Genomic DNA, 20,874 nt, shown 5'->3' with positions numbered 1-20,874 from the left:
AATAAGATGCGCACCGGCTATGACGTCTTGGAAACTTTTCGTCTACAGTGCTCGCCAAATCTCAAGAAACCAACGATAGCCTTCGAGAAGGCTGACAAGCTTTAGAATTTCTCAAAAATTATCAGTTCTGATCAGGTTTTGAATGGGAAGCTTTCTTCTTCACTATTCACCTCCCCAGTCGAGCAGAAGCACCCCCTCATAAGTTGAAACGAGCCGCGTTGGTCGTGAGTATTCATTTTGTTGGTATCGACAGTAGCACTTGCGTTTCCTGATCGTTCGTGAACCAGCGATGCGCAGTTAGTACCAAAGGAGCCACCGTTGGTAAGGAAATAGCGCCCTCTCTCAGTCCAGCTCGACGTCGGTTAAGTGAAAGGTCTGGTAAACCTATAATTGCTTGTCAAATTCAGTTCCCAACGTCAGTGCCCACGAAGCTGTAGCAGACACACTCTACGACCAGAAATTTCCCAACAGATTTGATTAAACTACAACAGAAAAGTAGAAACTCACCTCAGCGTTCATGAAGCAATAAATGACCGCAACGAACACCCCCTGAGGGAACAAATTGTCAGAAAGCAGTTTCAAAAGGAAAGAGTGGTTGATGTTTTACAAGGGGGACGTGAACAACACTTCATTTCGTAGGTTTGAGAGCTACGTGGGTTAAACAGACATCGTGACGCAGATGGTTCTGAGGACATTACCGGACAATTACCGCAGAAGCTAACTGTGAATGAAAGGCACAAACCTTTCTTTTGCTACTTTACAAGCGCCGTTTTTGTCAACCTTGGATGGCAAAACTATGGATGGCCGTTGATGAAAACCAGAAGTGTTACAAATCTTATGCAAATATTAAATACCTGTATTAACTACTAAATAGAAATGTCTCCCAATTTAAAACCGATCATGCAAAGTGCACATTTTTTTGGCAGGAGTAGGCGCAGGCCAATACTGAATTTTCTGCAAACTTTGGCCATCCATATGAAATGGCGGTCAATGTTTGTTAACAGAAGAGAAGTCTACAGGACACTGTTTTGTCCTCGGGGAGTATGAAATATTGCCAGTGCCCCCCCCCCCGAAAAAGTCAATTTTTTTATAAAGAGAGGGAGAGAGGCGATGCTTTGGTTTAGTTCATTTTCCTTCCTTCCTTCCAAAAGCCACAACTTGAGGCCATAAAAGCCATAACGGGTTACGTGAAAACAACTAAAAATTTCTTGCCTCCCCCATAAAAATTTTGGCCCCTCCCACCAAAATTATTTCGGTTCTGGATCCGCCCCTGACTGTCGCGAGCCTTACCTGCCCAGATTGCAGCACAGCGTTCACGACGTGGTATATCGATCCCGACACGGCACCTCCATCGTCCCAGATGAATATCAAATAGGTCAGGCCGAGCAACGGGAAGAGCACCACCACCGCTTTCATGGATTTCCTTCACCATGAAAACCAAACGAAAGAGACAGTAGTATAGTTGTAGGAGCAGTCAACATTTTCGTAAAGTTAGAAACAAGCCAAATAATAATACGTCCCAAAGTGTTGCCTTTCACCTGCTGGTGAGAAAACATGTGTGGCTCAGAAATAGCATACCTCTTCCCATTACCAGGTTATCTCGTCGTTCACAGTGTCTTTTTCATTCCTTTCTTGATGGGAGACTTTTGGTGGTGGCAAATAACCGGCCTTTTCTATCACGCATGCTCAAAATGACACCAAGCGTGGAAAGGGCCGTTGTGTTTGCTGCCACCAAGCGTCTGAAATGTTTCCCGTTTATTCTCTCCTCAATTAATCATCACATCACTTGATGCCGAATTTGACGAGGCTTTTGAGTTTTAAAAGGGTAAACTCTTTACTTCAAAATTTCAAAAATTAGTTTTCGAAACCGGCTGTAGAGAAACATGTTGCTGTGAAGAACGGAAGGCACGGAATTCCTTGTTGTAGTTTAGTCAACACTTTCATGAGTTTGTCAATTTAAGGAAGCGTATAGGACACTGGATCCGAAAACGCCCCTGGCCAATGGAACGGGACTGATCGAGTTTGCAATAAACACGGGGGGACTGGAGCACGTGACACTCTTTGAGCCTGGAGCCATGCATGCATCGTGTACTGTTTCCCTTTGATATTTGACCGTGTTCTGTTAAAACAATCCCCATTCCGGCTGAATTCGACCTTCCCGAACATGAGGTAAGGGCTGAGAAATGTTTAAGAGGGAGATGCGAAGCTGACATACAATCATGAGTGGTAATTATGACAGTGGAAACATTATTCCTGCTCGATTGTGTCTAAGGTGGGAGGGGGCTACCCGTTCGGATCTCGTCTGAGCAGTATCGGATCGCCTTTTTGAGATTTCCTGGGAGATTTGAAATATATGGGACTTCGGCGTGGAAAGTACGCTCGGGAGGTGAGCTGAGACCAAAGAGATCCACAGCCCGGGAAGGAAATAAAAGGGGAGCCAAACGGGATGAAGGGGGGGGTGAGCGAAGGTGGCGGGTCGAGCCCGGAGAAAAAAAAATCGATGGCTGGGGTCAAGTTACCTCATCTGTGCTGTCTCCACCGTGTTACTGGCTCGGAGTTTGGTGACTAGAATTCGGATGATATTGATTAAGAAGAGAGAATTCACCTGTGTGAGGGAGAGAGATAGAATAATTTTTATAAAGAATAAGATCTTCATGTTGGGGGTGGAAGGTGAGGAAAGAAGGCGGAGAAGAAGCAAACCCGAATTGACTGGCACACAGGATGGGCGTAATTAATTGAACGATGCCGCAACGGCTTGCTAAACACTTGAGTGGATTACCGGCCCGCGTCGTAGCCTGGTTCTAGGGGGATAATAATGATCTGCTTCGGGCGGGCTCGGGCGATGAAGGCAGGTGCAGGCTGAGCAAATGTCACGTCCGAGTTGAGGGCACGTCCAAGTGCCCCCTCCAACATCCAGTGAACATTGGGGGGTATTATTGGGCAGGTTTTTCTGGCACATGACATGAACGGTTTAAATTGGGTAATTGTCGGGGACTAATGGAGGCAAGTGAGCGCTGCATTAGCGGTGGAGAAGACACACACACCGACTCATTTATAAACAGAGTTTAGATATCCATTCGTACAGGAGATTGACGACTAACTGAATCGCGGTGCACACGGCTGTTTACATTTCCATCCTATCAGAGATTATTATTCAACCTCGCTGAGTGTCCGTGAGGTTTCTTTCGTGTTCTTTCCAACAATTTAACAGCTAAAAATGCCAAAAGCAAAGCTCTATACGCTTACCAGCGCACTCATCAAGCTCACTGTCAGATTGGTGACAAAAATTCTTCTGCCAAATCCAATTTGTTGACTGTACTGTTATAAATTTGGTATTATGTTGTGCACAAAGTTTGTACTTTTGTTTGAACGAGCCAGTTCGGCATTTCAACAACGCATGCTCAAAGCGAAGAGCGTCGTGTCCGAAATGAGCTTCCAACTGAACTACGGCTCCGTGCATCTCCGTTTACTTCCATGGAGTGAAGGCCTAGTCCTAGCTCTAGACAACAGATTCGGATGCACTCTATCATTAGTTCGTTCAGGCCCTATCGGTACGGCCCTACGCCATGACTTCAGCTGCTCGCTCCCGAATGATGACCGAGCCCTTTTTGAGATACCAAACTGATTCATTCGGAATTCTGTTTACGAACCAGGATTGCAGCGATCATGGGAACCCTTATCAGCCAGATGTAGGGCACTGCATGGTAGTCTTCCCAGCAGGGGTTTGGGTCATATATCGCCATCAGCACCACCCAGACGTTGATAAAGAGCAGAGGAGATCCTATGACGAAGGGAGCAAATAGAAAAAATAAGAAGGTGCACTTCAGCCAGGGTTTCATTTTGATATCATGCCAAGCTCAACGTTATAGCTATCAAAGTTTGCCGAGCAGTCTTTTTTTTTTAAATATGCAGGCACGTACTTGGTACAGCTCTTTATTTCAAAGTAACAAATTTCCTCATATTTTTGAATTGAGAAAAAAATTCGGAAGAATGTCAAATTCCGGGTCCTGACGGTTAGCAGCAGGATAGAAAAACTGGCTTCCAAGCTCTTTGATTTAAAAAAATTCAAGACAACATGTTGTCTTCTTGTTGATTCGGCGAGAAAAATATAAATGAAATTGCATATGTGATTCATGAGAGAAAAGTACACGTCTGAGGAACCCAGCTCAGTCAGAGGCTATCATTGCCAGAGTCATTCAAAAGGAACCGACGAAAGAAATTCCACCTGCAAAAAAGTCTAATTTCACCCCTAACTAGAGATGGGATCGAGTGATCACAAGTATCCGAGACTTTCAAACTCTATGATCTTAGCGAAGAAAAAAGTTGACGTTCTTACAAAAGAGATTTCTCAGAAGGATTATTCTCATCCACTGTGCATGTGGGGCGAGGCGACATGTTTTTGCCAGTTTCAAATTCTCCCTAACATAACTACAATATCGGCACCGTTCTTAGAAGGATTTTAATCAATTCTGTGGACACGTCTAGTGCAGTCGTTCTCTTAGTTCCACAGACAACTTGACTACATTTTGAGAGGGAAAAACGTGGTGGCATATTTCAAGCACGTTGTGGTCGTTTCCTGGCTGTCAGTTAAGATCCAAACTGTAAGACTGCATGAGTGACCTCTTGGGTCGAGGTAGGAAGAGCAGTGCCTAAGAATAAGTCCACTGTCGGCGCCCTTCTCATAGTAATACACGCAGGAATCGCAGTGTTGTAAGGCAGTCGCGGTAACAGGCAACTCCGAGACCATTCACTTCAGTTTTTGTAAGATATCCTTACCCCATCCAATGAGCAAGTACAGCTTGAAGTTGGACTCGTTGCTGAAGACGGCAACGGCGATGCGAGTGGTCAGGAACAGCCCCTCCACGAACATCCAGAAGATGTTGGCCATCGTGAAATATTCCAGGAGTACGGTGAGCAGACGGCAGAAGACAAGCTACAAGTACAGAATACGGCGGGAAAAGGGAAATTTCCTTGCTGGTAGATGTGTAACAAAGCAATTCTGAAAACAGTCCAGCATGACAAGTTCCAAGGAGCTAGAAAAACTGACACTGGGACGGGACATTCATCAGTTAAAGACAGATAATTGCAAAGAAATAAAGCCAACTTAACACACCAGTATGGAACACCGGCGCTTCACAAAAGTGCGCCTCCGAGAGTTTGTGACGCACTGGCCAATCATAATGCGCGAAATCTGTCGACCCAATGCGTGTTTGGAAAGGGTCGACAGATTTTGCGCATTGTGATTGGTCAACGCATTGCAAACTCTTGGAGGCGCACTATTGTGAAGCGCCCGTATTATCAAAAGCAACACTGAGGCTATTACAAACAACAGGTATCTTCATAATCCTCAGCCCGTACCGGTGCGATTATGAAAATACCTACATGTATGGCACTGATGTTTTTTATGCACATTATACACAATGAAAGCAATTTGACAACTTCGAGTGTGCACCATAATGCCATTCAAACTGAATTAAGGAGAAGCTAATTATCCTGAGCTGAGACCCAAAGAGAATGGAATCGATCAAGCGAAAGATAACAGCAAAATGAAGACGGAAGTCCATCCAATGTGTTATTTTTCTTATCCACCCTGAGCAGAAGCAACCCCCTCATCGGTTGCAAAGAGTCAAGTTGGTCGGGAATGTTCATTTTGTTGGTATCGATGAGACTGCAACGCTTGCGTTTCATGGTCGTTTGTGAACCAGCGATGCGTAGTTACTACCAAAGGAGCCTCCATTGCTAGGAAAAGTGCGCAATCTCGTGGTCAAGCTCGAAACCCAACAGCGGCAGCAAAACACCTTACCACGACCGCCGTTTAATGGTGCAACGATCCCCCCCCCCCAAAAAAATCTTAATTACCCGGTCGTTTCATTTTCTCACTTAAAGCGGGAATGTTTTGTTGTCTAACAAGCCTTGTACAATTATTGATATCGGTTGCTTGATATTAAGGAAATTTCCGGTGGGCCGAACTATCAACACTGAGTGGAGAGATTTATTACTCACTGTATTCATTAGAACAAACGTATCAGCATTAAGCACATTTGCTGCTGGGAAAAGGTAATTTTGAAACTAATTTAAAAAGAAAGCCTCTCAAGTTTTACCCAAATGATCTCCGTGGAAGCTAGAATTATGTAACGGACTTTTTCTTGAGGACTTTTCTAAAGAATACCACACACATCCAGGTAGGCAGACAAGAAGAAACGGTTACATGAATCAGGAGCCTGGATTCCATACCGAATCCATACCGACTCAAAAGATTTTTGTGGTCAACAAACTTTATTACTCGAACTGCTATCTTTACTTGATTAGCGTCCGAATACTTACAAGTTGTGTGGATTTAAGAAGTAAGGGTGTTTACAGAGAATTGAAAAAAATCTAAAGTGTCATTTTGATTCAGAGTGTGTTTGCATAGTTAGCGGGCGATTTGAAGGATAGAGTGGAAAGATCCATCATGCCACTATACTGCAAATAACGGTTCTCAGTACCGGCCAAAGTCCTGCGGTCTACCGTCTTCATTTCCTTGGCCAACCCTTTGACAAATCCTGAATCTCTCGCTGACCCCAAACCTGTAAACACGAGGCAATGTTGTTCAGTACAGCGCAGCAACCACTACCGGCGCAATAAGACGCGTGGACCGCTCCTTCCCAACTCGAGAGCCCGGCGTCACGGCCCATTGACGTGGGCGCGCGAGCGGCGAGGCTATCATTGGCATAGCGTGGTCGTCTAGTAGGCTCCAAGTGCGAGCCGCACCCGTCACGGCTTTTCAGGCTGAATGGTGTACTTCGACAGAAGATGCCGCAAACAGCTTAATAGCTTGCTAGTTTTGTAAGATGTGTCGAGGCTTGGGTAATGAGAAGTCATTAATAACAGTGAGATGGCTGGGTAACCTGTGTCGTCATTGCTACCCCTGTTTATGACCGCAGCATTTTTGGCTCTCTTCGATACATGGCATTGGCTTAGGAAACATTAATTAAAAGAGAAGAGTTTGGTGACTGATTGTACTTCATTGCTACATAAATCATCCCAAGATAGTTAGAGCGCCAATTGATGATAATATAAAAAGCAAAAACCACAAGAGAAACAACAACCACAACAACCACAACCACAACAACAACAACTACAACAACAACAACAACAAACAAACAAACAACAGCTGCAGCAACAACAAAAAACCTTTAAACACCTCACTATAAACTGCAGGGTATCGTCAATGCCTGCAGTCAAACATTATTTACCGATAACTGTCAACAGTAAATGCATATACGTGAGGTGGGTACTGAGCCTTCAGAAAGACAGTGGTTTCAAAAAATATTTGTGGTTTGGTGGGCAGGGGTAATATTTATGAAGCCCCCCCCCATAATTTCATTTGTAATGTTGGTATTTATGCCTTGGTAGCATCTACTTCAAGATTTCATGTCTAGTTTTTCAACCAATGTCTTAAAAAGTAGTTGGACTTACCACGTGCTCCGAGGTGTCATTGGCTTTGGCAATTGGTGCAACATCTCCGCCTTCGTAATATTCATCCGCGGGGTTTTGGCTGCTCAGCGTCGGCGACAGCTGGATGATCATACAAATATACTTCAGAATAAAGGACACCGCCAGGTTCTTGTGGATGTTGATTCTGGTGCACTGCAGAGACCTGCCATCGATAAGGAGGAAGAAATATTTTCACAAGCACTTTTCATTTATCGATTGGTGGGTTGGGTGGCTTGGGGAGGCTTTTGGCTCGGTTTGGTATCTTTAGGCTTAGGGGCAGGTTTGGTTAGCTTGGGCTGGCTTGGCTTGGGTTAACTTGGGTTGGGATGAGTTAGTTGGGTAAAGTTGGCTTGTGTGGGTTGGTTTGGGCTGGGTTGGCTTGAGTTGGGTCAGATCGGGTTGGGTTGGCTTAGGTTGGGTTGGCTTGGATGGCATCAGGTCGGGTTGGGTTATGTTGGCTTGGCTTAGATTGGCTTGGCTTGGGTCAGGTGAGGGTGGGTTATGTTAGCTTGGCTTGGGTTAAGTTGGGTTGATGTGGTGTGTTGTAGTGTTTACTTAATAATTGTTCCATGCTTAAGCCCTGCCATACATTCGACTCCCTGCTATAAGATGTATTTCTCTGCTTGCTTTTCCAAGTAATTTACGGCTGAGCAAAGAATGTTCACCAGAAAAGGTTTTGTTTCGTTTATAGACATAATACAGCGAAACATTAAGTGCGAATGCCTTCAAACGCGACTACGCCCGATGAATACTGTTGAGGGCGTACTGCACAGCGAGGGCGTCCTCAGCGGTGAAAATACAAGAGTTAGGTGAGGACAATTCGACGGCATCTCAGTCCCTGAACTGAAGGACGCTCCATTTGGCGCACAAGGATAAAGCTGTGCTGATCTCCGCGATTCTCCAAGAGCACAATAGGTAATGCCCACCGTTAAACGGAACGCACAATGCCTATCATAATGTACTGGCGGTTTCTTCTGAATACACGATCTTCAGTATCAGGTCTGTGTGGCTTTAATTCGGTGCCGCGCGCAAGAATGGGGAGGGGAAACCGTACCGCCTCCACCTCCCTACGCGGAGGTCCGTGCCCCTGGGTGCCCCTATTTGTACTCTTGAACAACCACCGTCGGCTTTCAGTGACCCCTGCAAAAAGTATGGTGCCCCCGGTCAGGGCGGGTGAAATGTAGGAGACAAAAGCAGACAACCGCATCGCATGTTTGGATACAATTACTGCATGGGCTGGAACAACTAAAGCCATTCCATCAGGAAGAAAAAAGGTCAATAAAAGCTCCTTGAAGACCCCACTGGGATCTGGAGGGGCTCTTAAAGGACATATCGATGACAACCAGCTTTGTAATTTCATCCCGTCCCAGCCGACAAGTCAAATCATTTCTGTATATTTCCTCCGAGCAGCTCTCACAGGAGATACAAGAGGCGGAAATGAGTTTTGGATATCTACTCTCACGCTGAAGCTTTCCCCGGCCGCGCCGTGCAAAATTCAAATTACTTCCTATAACTTATATAACAGCTATGTTATTACGAGAAAAGCCACCTGTTTCCAGGTTGTTTGCCATTCACACTGCTCTTTGTTTCCACTATCTTTCCCCCCCTACAAATCCCCATTTAATTAAGAATACCGTACGGTTTTACACAGCGTAAGCCTGCAGATGTTTGACGTGGAATGTTGAAGGGGAGGTTGGAGTTAGCAAAACAAGAAAGGAACATATTGTACTCCTAAGATACTGCTAATACCTGCAGATTCCTCAACTGGAGAAGACTTCTCCTTTTGATGGGCAGCAAATCCTCCTAGAATGTCAATGTCAGCTGTCGCTACGCTAACTTGGATTAGGCCTATGCGAAGCCTCATCGTCTAGAATTCATTACTGAAGAAGATGACTTTTAATCCAAAAGGAGGAACAGTTTCCCGTGGAACGAATGCGAGTAACTGCATTGGAGATCACGGGGCGGGTAAAATTGTCCCACAACGCACAGACAACTTGGAACCAAGCGTACGCCTACTGGTACGCGTGATCTCGTAAGCGCGTGCATGCGCGTTAAGGGGGTAGCTTAATGTCGCCCTCTTCTTGGGCAAACATGGCGCAGCGTAGGCTACAAGAATGGGCCTAAAACCTCTAGTTTTACTCTATGTATGATCTAGATGGGTTGGATCGGCAAGACGTTTGATAGGCGTTTCAGAGAAATATGCAAGGGCTGCGTAGCACCGTGATCAGAATATTGACAAGAATATGAATAAATAATCAGTGCTCTGAAATATGTCATTGCCGAGCATTCAGAAGTGAATCTGCTTGCCCTGAAGAAGGTACTCAGTTACCGAAAGCTCAGCAATTACATATCTCAGAGCACTGATTATATATTATATTTTTGGTGGACATTTCAGGTCGTTGTGCTGTGCATGTGCATTGTACATGTCTCTGTCCAGAGAGCAAGTGCATTCCGTGCGCACTATACGCGCATCTCACACAGTCTGCCCAGCAAGTTGTCATTTTACAACCTCGTTCCCAAGGGGATGATCTAATACCGCGCGATGTTGGTTCCCCCCATGCCTTGCACGATCTAGTGAAGGAACGTGCACGCAGCCCGTGAAGTCGAGGTTGTTTTTTGGTTTTGGTTTTTTTGGGGGGTTGCTGTTAAAACGTGGGAGGTACCACAGTCGTCGCGCACCGTTAGGGAACTCACAAGCCCACAGTGAACCCTTAACCGATCTCGCACTTCCTGTACACCTAAAGTGACGCAAAGAGTGGTTGCCATGTTTCTAAAGTTGCAAGTGTGATCTCTATTGTTCCTTTAAAGTAAACGCAGCAATCACGTGAACGGTTGTTGCCGATCGGTGCATCAGCATCCTGGACACCTAAGGTGACGCAAAGACTGGTTGCCTTGTTTCCAAAGTTGCAAGTGTGATCTCTATTGTTCCTTTAAAGTAAACGCAGCAATCACGTGAACGGTTGTTGCCGATCGGTGCATCAGCATCCTGGACACCTAAAGTGACGCAAAGACTGGTTGCCTCGTTTCCAAAGTTGCAAGTGTGATCGCTATTGTTCCTTTAAAGGAAACGCGACAATCACATGAACGGTTGCTGCCGATCGGCTACTCATATTAGAGTGCAGAGAAGGAGACACAGGACAACAGAACGTGCTATATCCAAGATCAAACGGTCGGGTTTGCCGAAATCAAATGGGACAACATCGAAACGATTTCCCAGTATGAGCGATGAGGTAAATACTGAGGTAGAGATAAAATGAACAAACCCGGCTGGGAAAGAGACTAACTTAAAGCCAAACTCCTCTGGATTCCGGAAGTGTGGGAGGGGAAAACGTGCCGTCAACGGGACTATCATCCCTTGGAATGAGGGGCTGGTGAAGACAGGAAAGTCAACCATTAACCCAGCAGATAAGATACCGAATTAGACGGTAATAAAAGACAAAGTTGACAAGCAGTTTTGTACGACCAGCGGGCGAGATTTGCTGGGGGGGGGTAGGAATACCGCACAATGTAACCAGGCACAAATTTCATCTGAAATTCAATGAAATTCGGTTCTTTTAGAATTGAGGGGATTTTTAAAGAATACAGATAATTTTTTTTTGCAAGGGACCCTTTCAAGGAAGTATAACAGTTGATTACAGGCACACCTTAGAATTGTATAGCGTGCGGGTTTTAATTAGATAGCTTTCTATGCCTACCAGTGATCAATGATGTTTGGCACTTAAGGCAGCGTGGGGCGATTGGTATCTCCTTCATCCAGGAATTGCTATCGAACTAATGGAATCGAAACTGCACAGAGGCGCACATAAGGTGTTGTCTCACGGTCCGCAGACATTGATTTCCACACTGAGAGTCGCACAACGGGATATCGACTGAATGAGAGGAATCGTTGCGGCGCAGGGATTCTCCGATTGTCAGCAGATAAACAGGCCCGGTACGCATGCACCATCATGAAGGAGAAAGTCAAGAGAAATCATTAAGGCCTGACATTATTCGCGTATTTTGCATGGACGCAACATATCAACGCCGGTGCTTTTAAGTTGCAAAAAGATGGCTCGTTTACACACTTTTCTCCGAGCTACAGAAATAAACTTTTTAAGACTAAAGATAAACAATAAAAATCAACACGCCAAGGTTCCGAGCTGTAAACGTGGCGACACACCTATTTTTACGAGACCTATTTTTTTTTACGAGAAAAGCGACACACCGTTTCCAACGAACGTTGGCAATTAATTACAAACGACCCGCCTTGTTTGAGCAGTAAGGTCGGGGCGGAATCCCTTGGCGCCAAAACTGTGCAAATGCAGCCCGCAAAAAAAAGACGACACGCCACATTTGGAACAAACAAACAGGCAAATACATATTCTGCGCGTCTCCTAATTTCTCTAGGGTATTCTCTTATTCTCAGCAAACTCGACCAATACCGGTATCGTATAATGAAGACACATAATTCTATACAGTGTGGCACCTTTCTGGGGAAGGCTTTATGCACGTCGAAGCAGAAGTATAAGGCGTTTGGAGGGATGCAAGTGGGCGGCAACACGAGCACTTCTCATAGGATGAAATCTGCTTAGATTGTTTCATCCAAGTACAAAAAGGACACACTCTAAAACCTCCCCCGGGTCAGATTGACCCAGAATTAGGTCCATTCGGCGTGACCCTTTTCCGGGTCAAATATGACCCAGAAAGGGTCAAATATGATCCGAAAGGGGGTTATAGTTTGACCCAGAAAAGGGTCACGCCGAATGGAACATAATTCTGGGTCAAACTGGGTCAACCCTTTGCTCAGAGTGGTAAAACGTAGCCTGGAAAATCCCCGCTCGACTCTTTACGATTCAAGCAGGCCTAGCCTATTAGAAATGTTTTTGCTCGTCATATTGGAGTTTCCAATGGTACCAAGAATATGCGGCTGGCAGAGGCTTTAAAGAGGTGGTCATGGCGTTTATTTAATATAATGCAATACGCATATTCAATGAGTCAGCTTTTAGATCACAGACAAGCAATCAAACAAAAATCTTAGGGCGCCTTGTGTGGACTGAAGAGGTCGCTGCGAAGACACTATTTCTCTGGTTTACTGCCGCTGTTTGCCTGTTTTGGGGAAAATGAAATGTACAGGCTACTGTGGAGAAATGCAACAAAGATTCCCCTGGTCCGAAAAATTGACGGCAAAGTATTAAGGCTGGTTCCCAACCAGTCCTTTGATATATCCGTGCCCTTCACGAGCAGGAGAGTCTGGGACCCAGCTGGCAGGGGAATGACCTGAGCATACAGGATTTGAGAAAAAAAAAAGAATCTGATAAGACTTACTTGAAGTAGCAAAAGATGAAAAGCATGATGACGAGAAAGATGAGAGAGAGTATGCATCCACAAAGCCAGATATACGACACGGACTGATGAGTCGGCTCCCCTGGAATGGTCTGTCAAAAAGACATGTTTATTCCTCAATTTAGCGTGGAAAATACGAACTCCTAGAAATGAAAAGGAACACTACCGACGAGAATACTTTTATTGTACCAATATTGCTTTTGGTAAACATTATGCAATTCAGCTTGACGACAAAGCTAAATTTATAGGGCTTTTGAGAACGAAAGCCAGCTTGATGAAGATCATCGGACTTACTGGCGCGGTGTAGGTTTTGAGACATTCAGTGTAGTCCGTCCACTTAGCCCAGTTGCCTGTGTTCTCACACGCCCTGTAAGCTCTGAGGGCTGGGTACATGTACCAAAACAAAAACAAAAACTTCGTTAAGATCATTTCCGAAACATGCAACGTGACGGCCAGGGGATCCAAAGACATGGTGGACGTTGGAAACAGACCCCCCTTAAAGGATGTGGGACTGGAATTTTAAATGAACGCGCGTTTTGGTGCAACTGTCTGAGCATCATTGAAAAAGCACGAAATTTATTGGGCACTCCTTTTGAGTTGTTCTCAAACGTCAAGTGCGTATCTTCAAACAATTCAAATGGGTGACGTTTCTGAAGTGACGTCCTTCCAGGAAAACATTGTTTATCTGGAGATGCGTTTCTGTTCCAACAGTGAATCGCAATTGTTCCGTGAAAATGTTCGTTGGAATAACGGGAACAACAGTGAAACACCAAAGACATTTAACTTTCAAGGACCAGTCTTTTAGACAAAACCTCGCAGACTGCAGCGAGCGTGAAAGCGGCCCAGTAGTTAAGCTTTGTGCTTCCTTGATCCACGGGTCGAAGGTTCGAATCCAGAAGCTGGTCACATGTTAGGCCTTGACGACGTCATTTCTGCCCCCGACTATATATAATCTCCCCAGAACTGTAAATGGGTATCTATGAAGGTAGTGGGCTGATCTTGGCTACACAAAGTGGTCTTGACATTGGCTTAATAAGCAGGGATAACTGTGACTGTAATGGTGTATAGAGAAACATAACTTCTATGGAGTCTATCTTATGCGCTTCATATTATATCAAACATTTAACTTCATAATAAGCAAAATGTGGTTTGTACGTGCGGTTATAACCAAGTGGCGTGGCTTATACCTAGTGATCGTGATTACCATCCCGGATTGAACGGAGCAAAAGCACTTTAGCGGGGAACTGTAACATTTCTAAGGTAATTATCAAAGACGGGGGCCAGACGCAACAGCAACCCACCGGAAGAATTGAAGACGGGACAGGAAAGGCTGGCGTTCTGCCCGCCTGGCGTAGGCGGCCAACACATGACCTTATCGTGAGAGGCATTACAGAACAGCGCACCTGCAGACAAAATGAAGATATATTTAGAGGCATTCACCAATTTATCTTGAAAGGATTACAAGAAAAAGGGCATTTCAGTGTCTATATTACAAATTAAAAAGACCACCAAATAATAAATCACAACATTAAATTGCCACATCGTGCCTTGCGTTTGGTTAAATCAGACCATGGAAAAGAAAACAAAATACAAAGCGTGAAGGAGTCAGGCAACGTCAGTTTGCTGATAGAAATACATTGTCAGGGAACATGCTTTCATGGGCTCTTCCTCTGCGACTCAATGTTATGACATTAAATAGATTGATACTATTGAATTTCATTTGGCAATCATTGACGGAGTGGTTACAATGCTCTCGTCCTCACGCGGCCCGGCGAGAAGTACGACTGATACTGCAATTTCCATGTTATTAAAAAACCTGAAGCTCTCACAAAAGGAATGACGTGGGATTGACGTCAAATTATTGTTGATATTCTAAACTTAGGCTCCCTTGTGTGTGTGGGCCTTTCCCGACAAGAAGCCGACTTGACTTGTATGGGCGGATTTTTAATGAACGACATGAACACGTATAAGTGCGCACACTGCGGTTGTCCACCGCTTCCCTTTAATGAATCAGACATGTATACCTCGCGGTACCAAGCTGCTCTTCAGACTTGAAAACCCTTAGCAAAGATGCAGACTGAACGCAACTGCTGTGCAGGTATCGTCCAGCCCTTATCCAATCGTTGTCCCAACCCAACTCATAAAAAATGACCGAAACCAAAACAAAATGATCGTATTTATTCAATTTAGAAATGTCCTATTTTTTTAACGACGTGTTTCCAACCTCCCTGCCCGGTTAAGGTGGTTCAACCCCGACTTATAACACCCCTAGGTACCCCTGTATACGCGGAAAAAACCCTCTTTAGATCATCCTTCAATTAGTCAGTTCGTTTTTCTTTTCTCAAAAAAGCAAGGTCATTCGGGAATACGGCAGACCTCGCACCCACGTCCGAATGACCTCGGACGCGTTTCATTTGGGGCATGCGCTATTGTAATACCAGGCTGACTCAGTGCTGTTCGACGGTTTGCCACATCCAAATGCAAAACCTTTCCGAGACAACCACTGGCTCTTTTTGCAGATGACCGTTAATATCAGTTGTCGCTACAGACAGGGTTCTCATCAATCAATTTATCATTTTCTTTTCAGTTCCACCACTCAGGATGTCAAATTGCTACTGGCAACCAAACGTTATTTCAGAATTACTATAAATGGAGAAAAATGTACTCGTACATGTACTTTTTGCCCAAATGAAGCGGCATTAAAGTACTCATAGATTACTTTGTAAAAACTATTATTGAAAGAAATTAGCGATGTCTCTTGATTAAAAAACAGTGACAAAAAGTTGGGGTATTAGGTGAACTTTAACGGCACCGTATAATAAATTTACAGATACTTATTGGTCAAGTAACCATTAGTGATACTATCACTCTCTTGGAGTTTTTATGTTTTGGAAATTTTTCTGTGAAAATGGGCCCCATTGTCGAAGTGGATAACAAATGCCAAGCGTTTCACACTTGTGCATCAAGTTTGCCTTTTTATTGCATTCCGTATTCGAGCCTCGAGCAAGCAGCAACAGTGAACATCTCCCGTTCTGCAAGGCCTTGACAAGTTATCCCCCCTAGGCCTTGGGGGTATGCATGCTGTTTGCTGTCGATAGGTCCACTGAGATGCCGGCACGGGTAATGCACGTCTGATGTTAAGCCAGTCTCGCGCACCGCGAACTAAGACTTTCCTTACCTGGTCACGAACGCTGTATCGGGCGCCGGCGGCTTGTCAAATAAACTCCATGCCCCGCCGCCTCTGACACGTTGCGCACGCCTGTCATTCAAAAAAGGCGTGGGGTTTATACCGTTGGCGCCAAAAGTACTTTCAGGTTTAGACTGTAGCCGAATTCGTAGCCGGGGGACGTTTCAACCTGCGCGCAAACTCGGCGACTGTCAATTGAGCTGCTGTTGGTTTCCGACTATCAACGCACCGGCGTGATACAAATACGCCTCTGACCGAACACGAGGTCCGTAGGGGCACATAATTAGACCAATTCCACTCCATCAATTAACGTGGCAAGCATCAGTGACCTAATTATGAACTCGTTTGAACTAAGTACTGGCAGCGGGGTCCCTCTTGGGGCATACGTCGGCCTTTGATGTATGCTCTGCGCCGGATATTTTCGCTGTTACGCCGCGTGGTAACAAAAACCTTGCATAGCTGGACCTCAAATCTGAGAACTCTCGGATTGAATTAACTCGTGCATTATTCATCTGAAAATACGATAGACAGATTAAACCCCATGATTTGTACTGTCCCTTCACTTTTGTAGAATTCTGAAGAGAGGGTAAAGGATTTCTTTTAATTCAAAAGCCAAATAAAGAAAAGAAACAAAAACGCAGAACCCATAAACACAAGGAGTATAAAACGACTACAGACAGACAGACAGACAGACAGGAACATGCAACAAGTAACTTCATTTCAGACGTATAATTGCGAGAAGTCACGAGTAGTTGTTGTTAATTTGTGTATTTTTCTGTAGTTATGTGGGAGGGGGTCTAAGGAGCCATACCAACCAGTAGCGGCACCAGACAATGAAAGTTGAAAGGAGGTAAGTAAGCAAAAGGAAATCATTTCCCGGGGACCATATGGTCAAATCACTGGCCGTGTGTAAAAATCGAAAAGCGGGGTGGCAGTGGTGGTTTCGGAAATTGTTTCCTCCCCACGGCGCTGTTGAGTACGCCCACATACATGCATTTAAGCACAATGATGGGGCCAGAAACCAAATTGTCCGGGGGGGACTTGTTCTCAGGAGCCGAAAAATATTGGGATTTTTTTAAAAGTAACCTTGTATGGCCTTTTGAGGGGCGGGGCTATATTCTGGGAGCTTTTTACAAGCTGTGGAGAGAAGGGGAATGAAATACACCAAATAAATCACCTTTCTCTAATTTACAAAACACCTTTTTTTTGGGGGGGGGGGCTTGGGCGGGGGCTGCCGCCCTTATACATTGTAGGTCCATATTTAATACGCAAACACCGGTGCAGTCTGGTTATATACGCATTTCATACGGTTTCCAGTTGTGAACATGCATTCAATATACAGAGAAATATTGACCTCGAGTCTCTTCTTCTTTTACGATATTCCTCTCCCTTTTGTCTCTTCTGCCGGATTTTTTTGGGGGGTGGGGGCAAACTGGAGGTAGAGGTAAGGGGTGTAATAATCCCCCAGCCACCCAGCGCGGCTAATGATGCCAACCACGTTTTATAAATCAAGCCCTCAAATTGTACATTAAACGTGAGGGTATCAATAACCTTAATTCTAATAGGCCTAGAGTGACGTGTCAGTCAAGAGGTCGGCGAACATATCCATATAAACAGTCTGGTATATATATATTCCTTGGTCAATAAATGCTATTTCAAGTCTGTTTTAATAAGAGACAAACCACGATACAATTGTGTTGACTGCTTCTTAACTGCCCTAGGCTCTTCGGGGTAAAATACTTTTATATTTTGGTTCGTTCACGCACAGGACACAAAGCACCGAAGGAAAATATGGGCCTAACACAAAACAGGATGAAGGGAGGTTTTTAAAAGGGGATGACACAGGATACTGCTCATCCTGAGACGAATATTAAAAATGATCACTCTGGCATTGTGCTGGTCATTGTTCGCTCGTCTTTGTTGCCGGGAACAAAAAGAAGTACATTCTGAGAACAGCATTATCTGTGCCGTTGTTGTTGGGAGGGGGGACATCCCGAGTCTTGCGGCGCGTATCGGCCCGTTATCACTGTAAAAAAAAGTTGGTCAATTTGGGGTTGATATTTTGCCCGATGTTGGTAGAAATATCACCTAAGCAACCTTTGGGCAAATTCTTCCTAATCTTTGGTCCATGTTTGACCAGCAGTGACGGGACAGTTGACCAACAATGTGGTAGCTTTACCCAAGGTTGGGCACATAACAGATGCCCATCACTGTTTGACCAACGTGTTTCATGAGACCCTGTCTGCCCGTCACCGACTCCCCGCCTCTTCCTCCCTCCAGCGAATTAAATAAACCAATCCACCGATGACGTGAATGCGTCTTTATAATCCCCAACGCTTGACGGAAAAAGAGGGGAAAAGGATTGCTGAATTTGTCACAAAGTGAAGGGGAAAAAATGGTTTGCGTTGATCCTACGGCTACCAGAATTGAAATGCACGAGTACACTTTTCACATGAATGGAACGATGTGTAACTCGAGATTCCTGTTGACAGGCAGTGAAATAAATTGATTGGAATTATTTTTAAGAGTGGGGGAAGACGAGCGAGCCAAAGCGGAGAGGAAAATTTTACAATGTCAACACCGTGTACTTTGTTCAGCACAAGGGCCGTATAGCTTTTGCGAACAACTGCAGCAAGTCGAACTTGAATAAAGACACTTCTTAAAGGACGAAATAACAACGAGCACAGGATATAAAAGCGAACAATAACACAAACACGGCGCAGAAATAATAATGCTTCATGACGGAATAAAAAACACTCTGTGAAGAATATTTGATTTTTCACCAAGCTGAAGTTGAGGCCATGTGTGCCTCTGATTTTCACACTTTTTTCAATTGAATAACAGACAAAAGGAAGATCCTCTAGATAATTTAGTGATCTTTATTCGACTAAAATTGGCTCCAATTTGGGTCTCTTTCCTTGACAGAAAAAACAGCAAATTTTGCAGCGTACTTGAAAATATAAATACCACTTGTTTTCATTTAGCAATTTACGAATCTATGTTAGCAGAACGGACCGATATTGGCCAGTGTAGGTTCCAGTGTATCAGCGCCAATATAGCACCGCGGTGATTTCATTGTATACGTTACAGCGTTAGTGGCATATTCCCACGAGTGCGAGCATGCCTTCTGTGCTGATACATAAATCAAGTCAAGTTTCAAACCAACTTTGACGAGACAAGAAAAGGGGATATAGCTTGCCTGTTTGACGAAGCTCCGATGTACGCTCTCTGTAGGTGAGATCACAAAAATAGTTTTCGAAGCTAAAATTCGCCATATCGAAGAGGCCGTCGAAGGAGCCCAGTCCCCCGACTAGCGAGTCGCTCGGGCCAGTGACGTTCTCCGAACCCGGGCTCACCTCCTCGGTACCGTAGATCGTGGCGAACTCCGTGTATTCCGTGGTCGCTACTGAGGGGGTCGTGGCAGCATCATTCCGTGGTGGCAGGGGCACTGCCTAATAGGAGACGAGGAAACGAAGAAAACCTGAGATAGAGAGAGAGAAAAAGTGAAGACGCTGGCTGGTCTACGGACTGTCCGCATATCCCGCTGAGACATTAAATCCGAGCTGTAAGCAACCGCACATTTGAAAGAGGCCCGTGCCTCAACCTGTCACCCAGATAAAAACCAATTTCGTCCAAAAACGTCGCCCGCCCGCTCCGCGCGCTTTATAGGGGATCACGATGACTTAGCTACGGATGATCTAGAACTTTCCCGCTCGACTCAGATCAATACGTCCAGCGCCTTAAGAGATATATATAGACACATAGCCTCAGACGATCGCGATAACAATACAGAAAAACCAACCGAGAAAAAGGAGAGGGACCCCGTCCTGTTCAAATTTGAAGAACTCTCTTGAGTGAAATTCTCTCGCTGGGCTGGCACCGCTACTGAGACCAAATTAAACTCGTCATGCAGATGACGGGAACAACCAAATGTGGAATGTGTTAGTATACACCGTCTAGAGACAGCGCGTATAGGGTTACTTTTTTTTTCTCAAGTGCAAAGAGTTTGGCAGGTCGGACGCGTGTACCGGGAGAAAAAGAAAACGCGCGAAAGAACAGCGCTGAAGTAGAGGGGTCCCTGCAGGGTGCGTCAAAATGAATTCCGGGACGGCTTGTTCTGTCGCCGTCAAGTGGGTTGCTGCACTCGGCAATTTGAAGTGGGCCCTTCGAAAATGTATACACTGAGTAAATTGTCGGACATACGAGGTGCACAGTTTACTCGCGGATAGAGACAGGCATATATATCATTATGAATCGCGGGCTGGTATTTGTCGGGTGGAGGCGAGCTCTGGGGAGGTGACAGTGCTGACTGTACGTGCGGCCAAATTCAATACTGCGCAGCGAGGCATAACAGCCTCAAGGCTTCGGGGTATGCCCTGGGGACGTGGTTGAGAGAGAAGCTGGCGGGGCATTTCTGTTTGGCATTATCACCTTTCTCTACATTAGGAACGCTTTCTCGTTTAATTGGCATAGACTATCAGCATTTGTGAGCCTGATGTTTTTCTGACTTGTTCAAATTTTAAAGGGGTGACTTGTATTTAAGGCATTATCTGCCGATTTTGCGGTTGCTCCGGTATGCGTTTCCCATGCTACGTCAAGTTGCTCAAAGGTGGCTCTCCATATGTACGTTTTTGGGGGTGCGTTGCGCATACGTTCATGCGTTTCACTTTCACGAACGCAAAAATCGACTCCATTAACATAGCACACGTGTGCACAGCGTTTTGCCGTCAAAACCGGTCCCGGGAGCAATTTTGACGGATACGCAACGCTTCGCGCAAGTGTTGACGCGCATGTGGAAAGTCGCCTTACCTCGAGGCAAAACTAACGCAACTTAATGGGAGCCCGCTTCTAACATCACACACACACACGCTTTTAAAGTTTGACTGGCA

General features: G+C 45.1%; 1 protein-coding gene across 3 annotated transcripts in view; it reads right to left on the bottom strand.

Annotated features, from left to right (window-relative positions):
- The window catches only part of LOC110973366 (corticotropin-releasing hormone receptor 1-like), a 74,936-nt gene that overhangs the window by 3,172 nt on the left and 50,890 nt on the right, over positions 1–20,874 (bottom strand). For all 3 annotated transcript variants that reach the window (XM_022224138.2, XM_022224137.2, XM_022224139.2), the window contains 10 exons: positions 19,185–19,437; positions 14,100–14,201; positions 13,093–13,181; positions 12,781–12,890; positions 7,459–7,639; positions 4,777–4,933; positions 3,651–3,781; positions 2,520–2,605; positions 1,291–1,423; positions 508–549 (listed from right to left, as the gene is read on the bottom strand). In XM_022224138.2, coding sequence (XP_022079830.1) covers positions 508–549; positions 1,291–1,423; positions 2,520–2,605; positions 3,651–3,781; positions 4,777–4,933; positions 7,459–7,639; positions 12,781–12,890; positions 13,093–13,181; positions 14,100–14,201; positions 19,185–19,437 — 1,284 coding nt within the window. The remainder of the gene's footprint in view (positions 1–507; positions 550–1,290; positions 1,424–2,519; positions 2,606–3,650; positions 3,782–4,776; positions 4,934–7,458; positions 7,640–12,780; positions 12,891–13,092; positions 13,182–14,099; positions 14,202–19,184; positions 19,438–20,874) is intronic.

Source organism: Acanthaster planci, linkage group LG17 (assembly GCF_054643075.1).
Source record: "Acanthaster planci isolate LZ-2023a linkage group LG17, COTS_SCS, whole genome shotgun sequence".
Classification (NCBI taxonomy): domain Eukaryota; kingdom Metazoa; phylum Echinodermata; class Asteroidea; order Valvatida; family Acanthasteridae; genus Acanthaster; species Acanthaster planci.
This window is presented reverse-complemented; position numbering and strand designations above follow the sequence as displayed.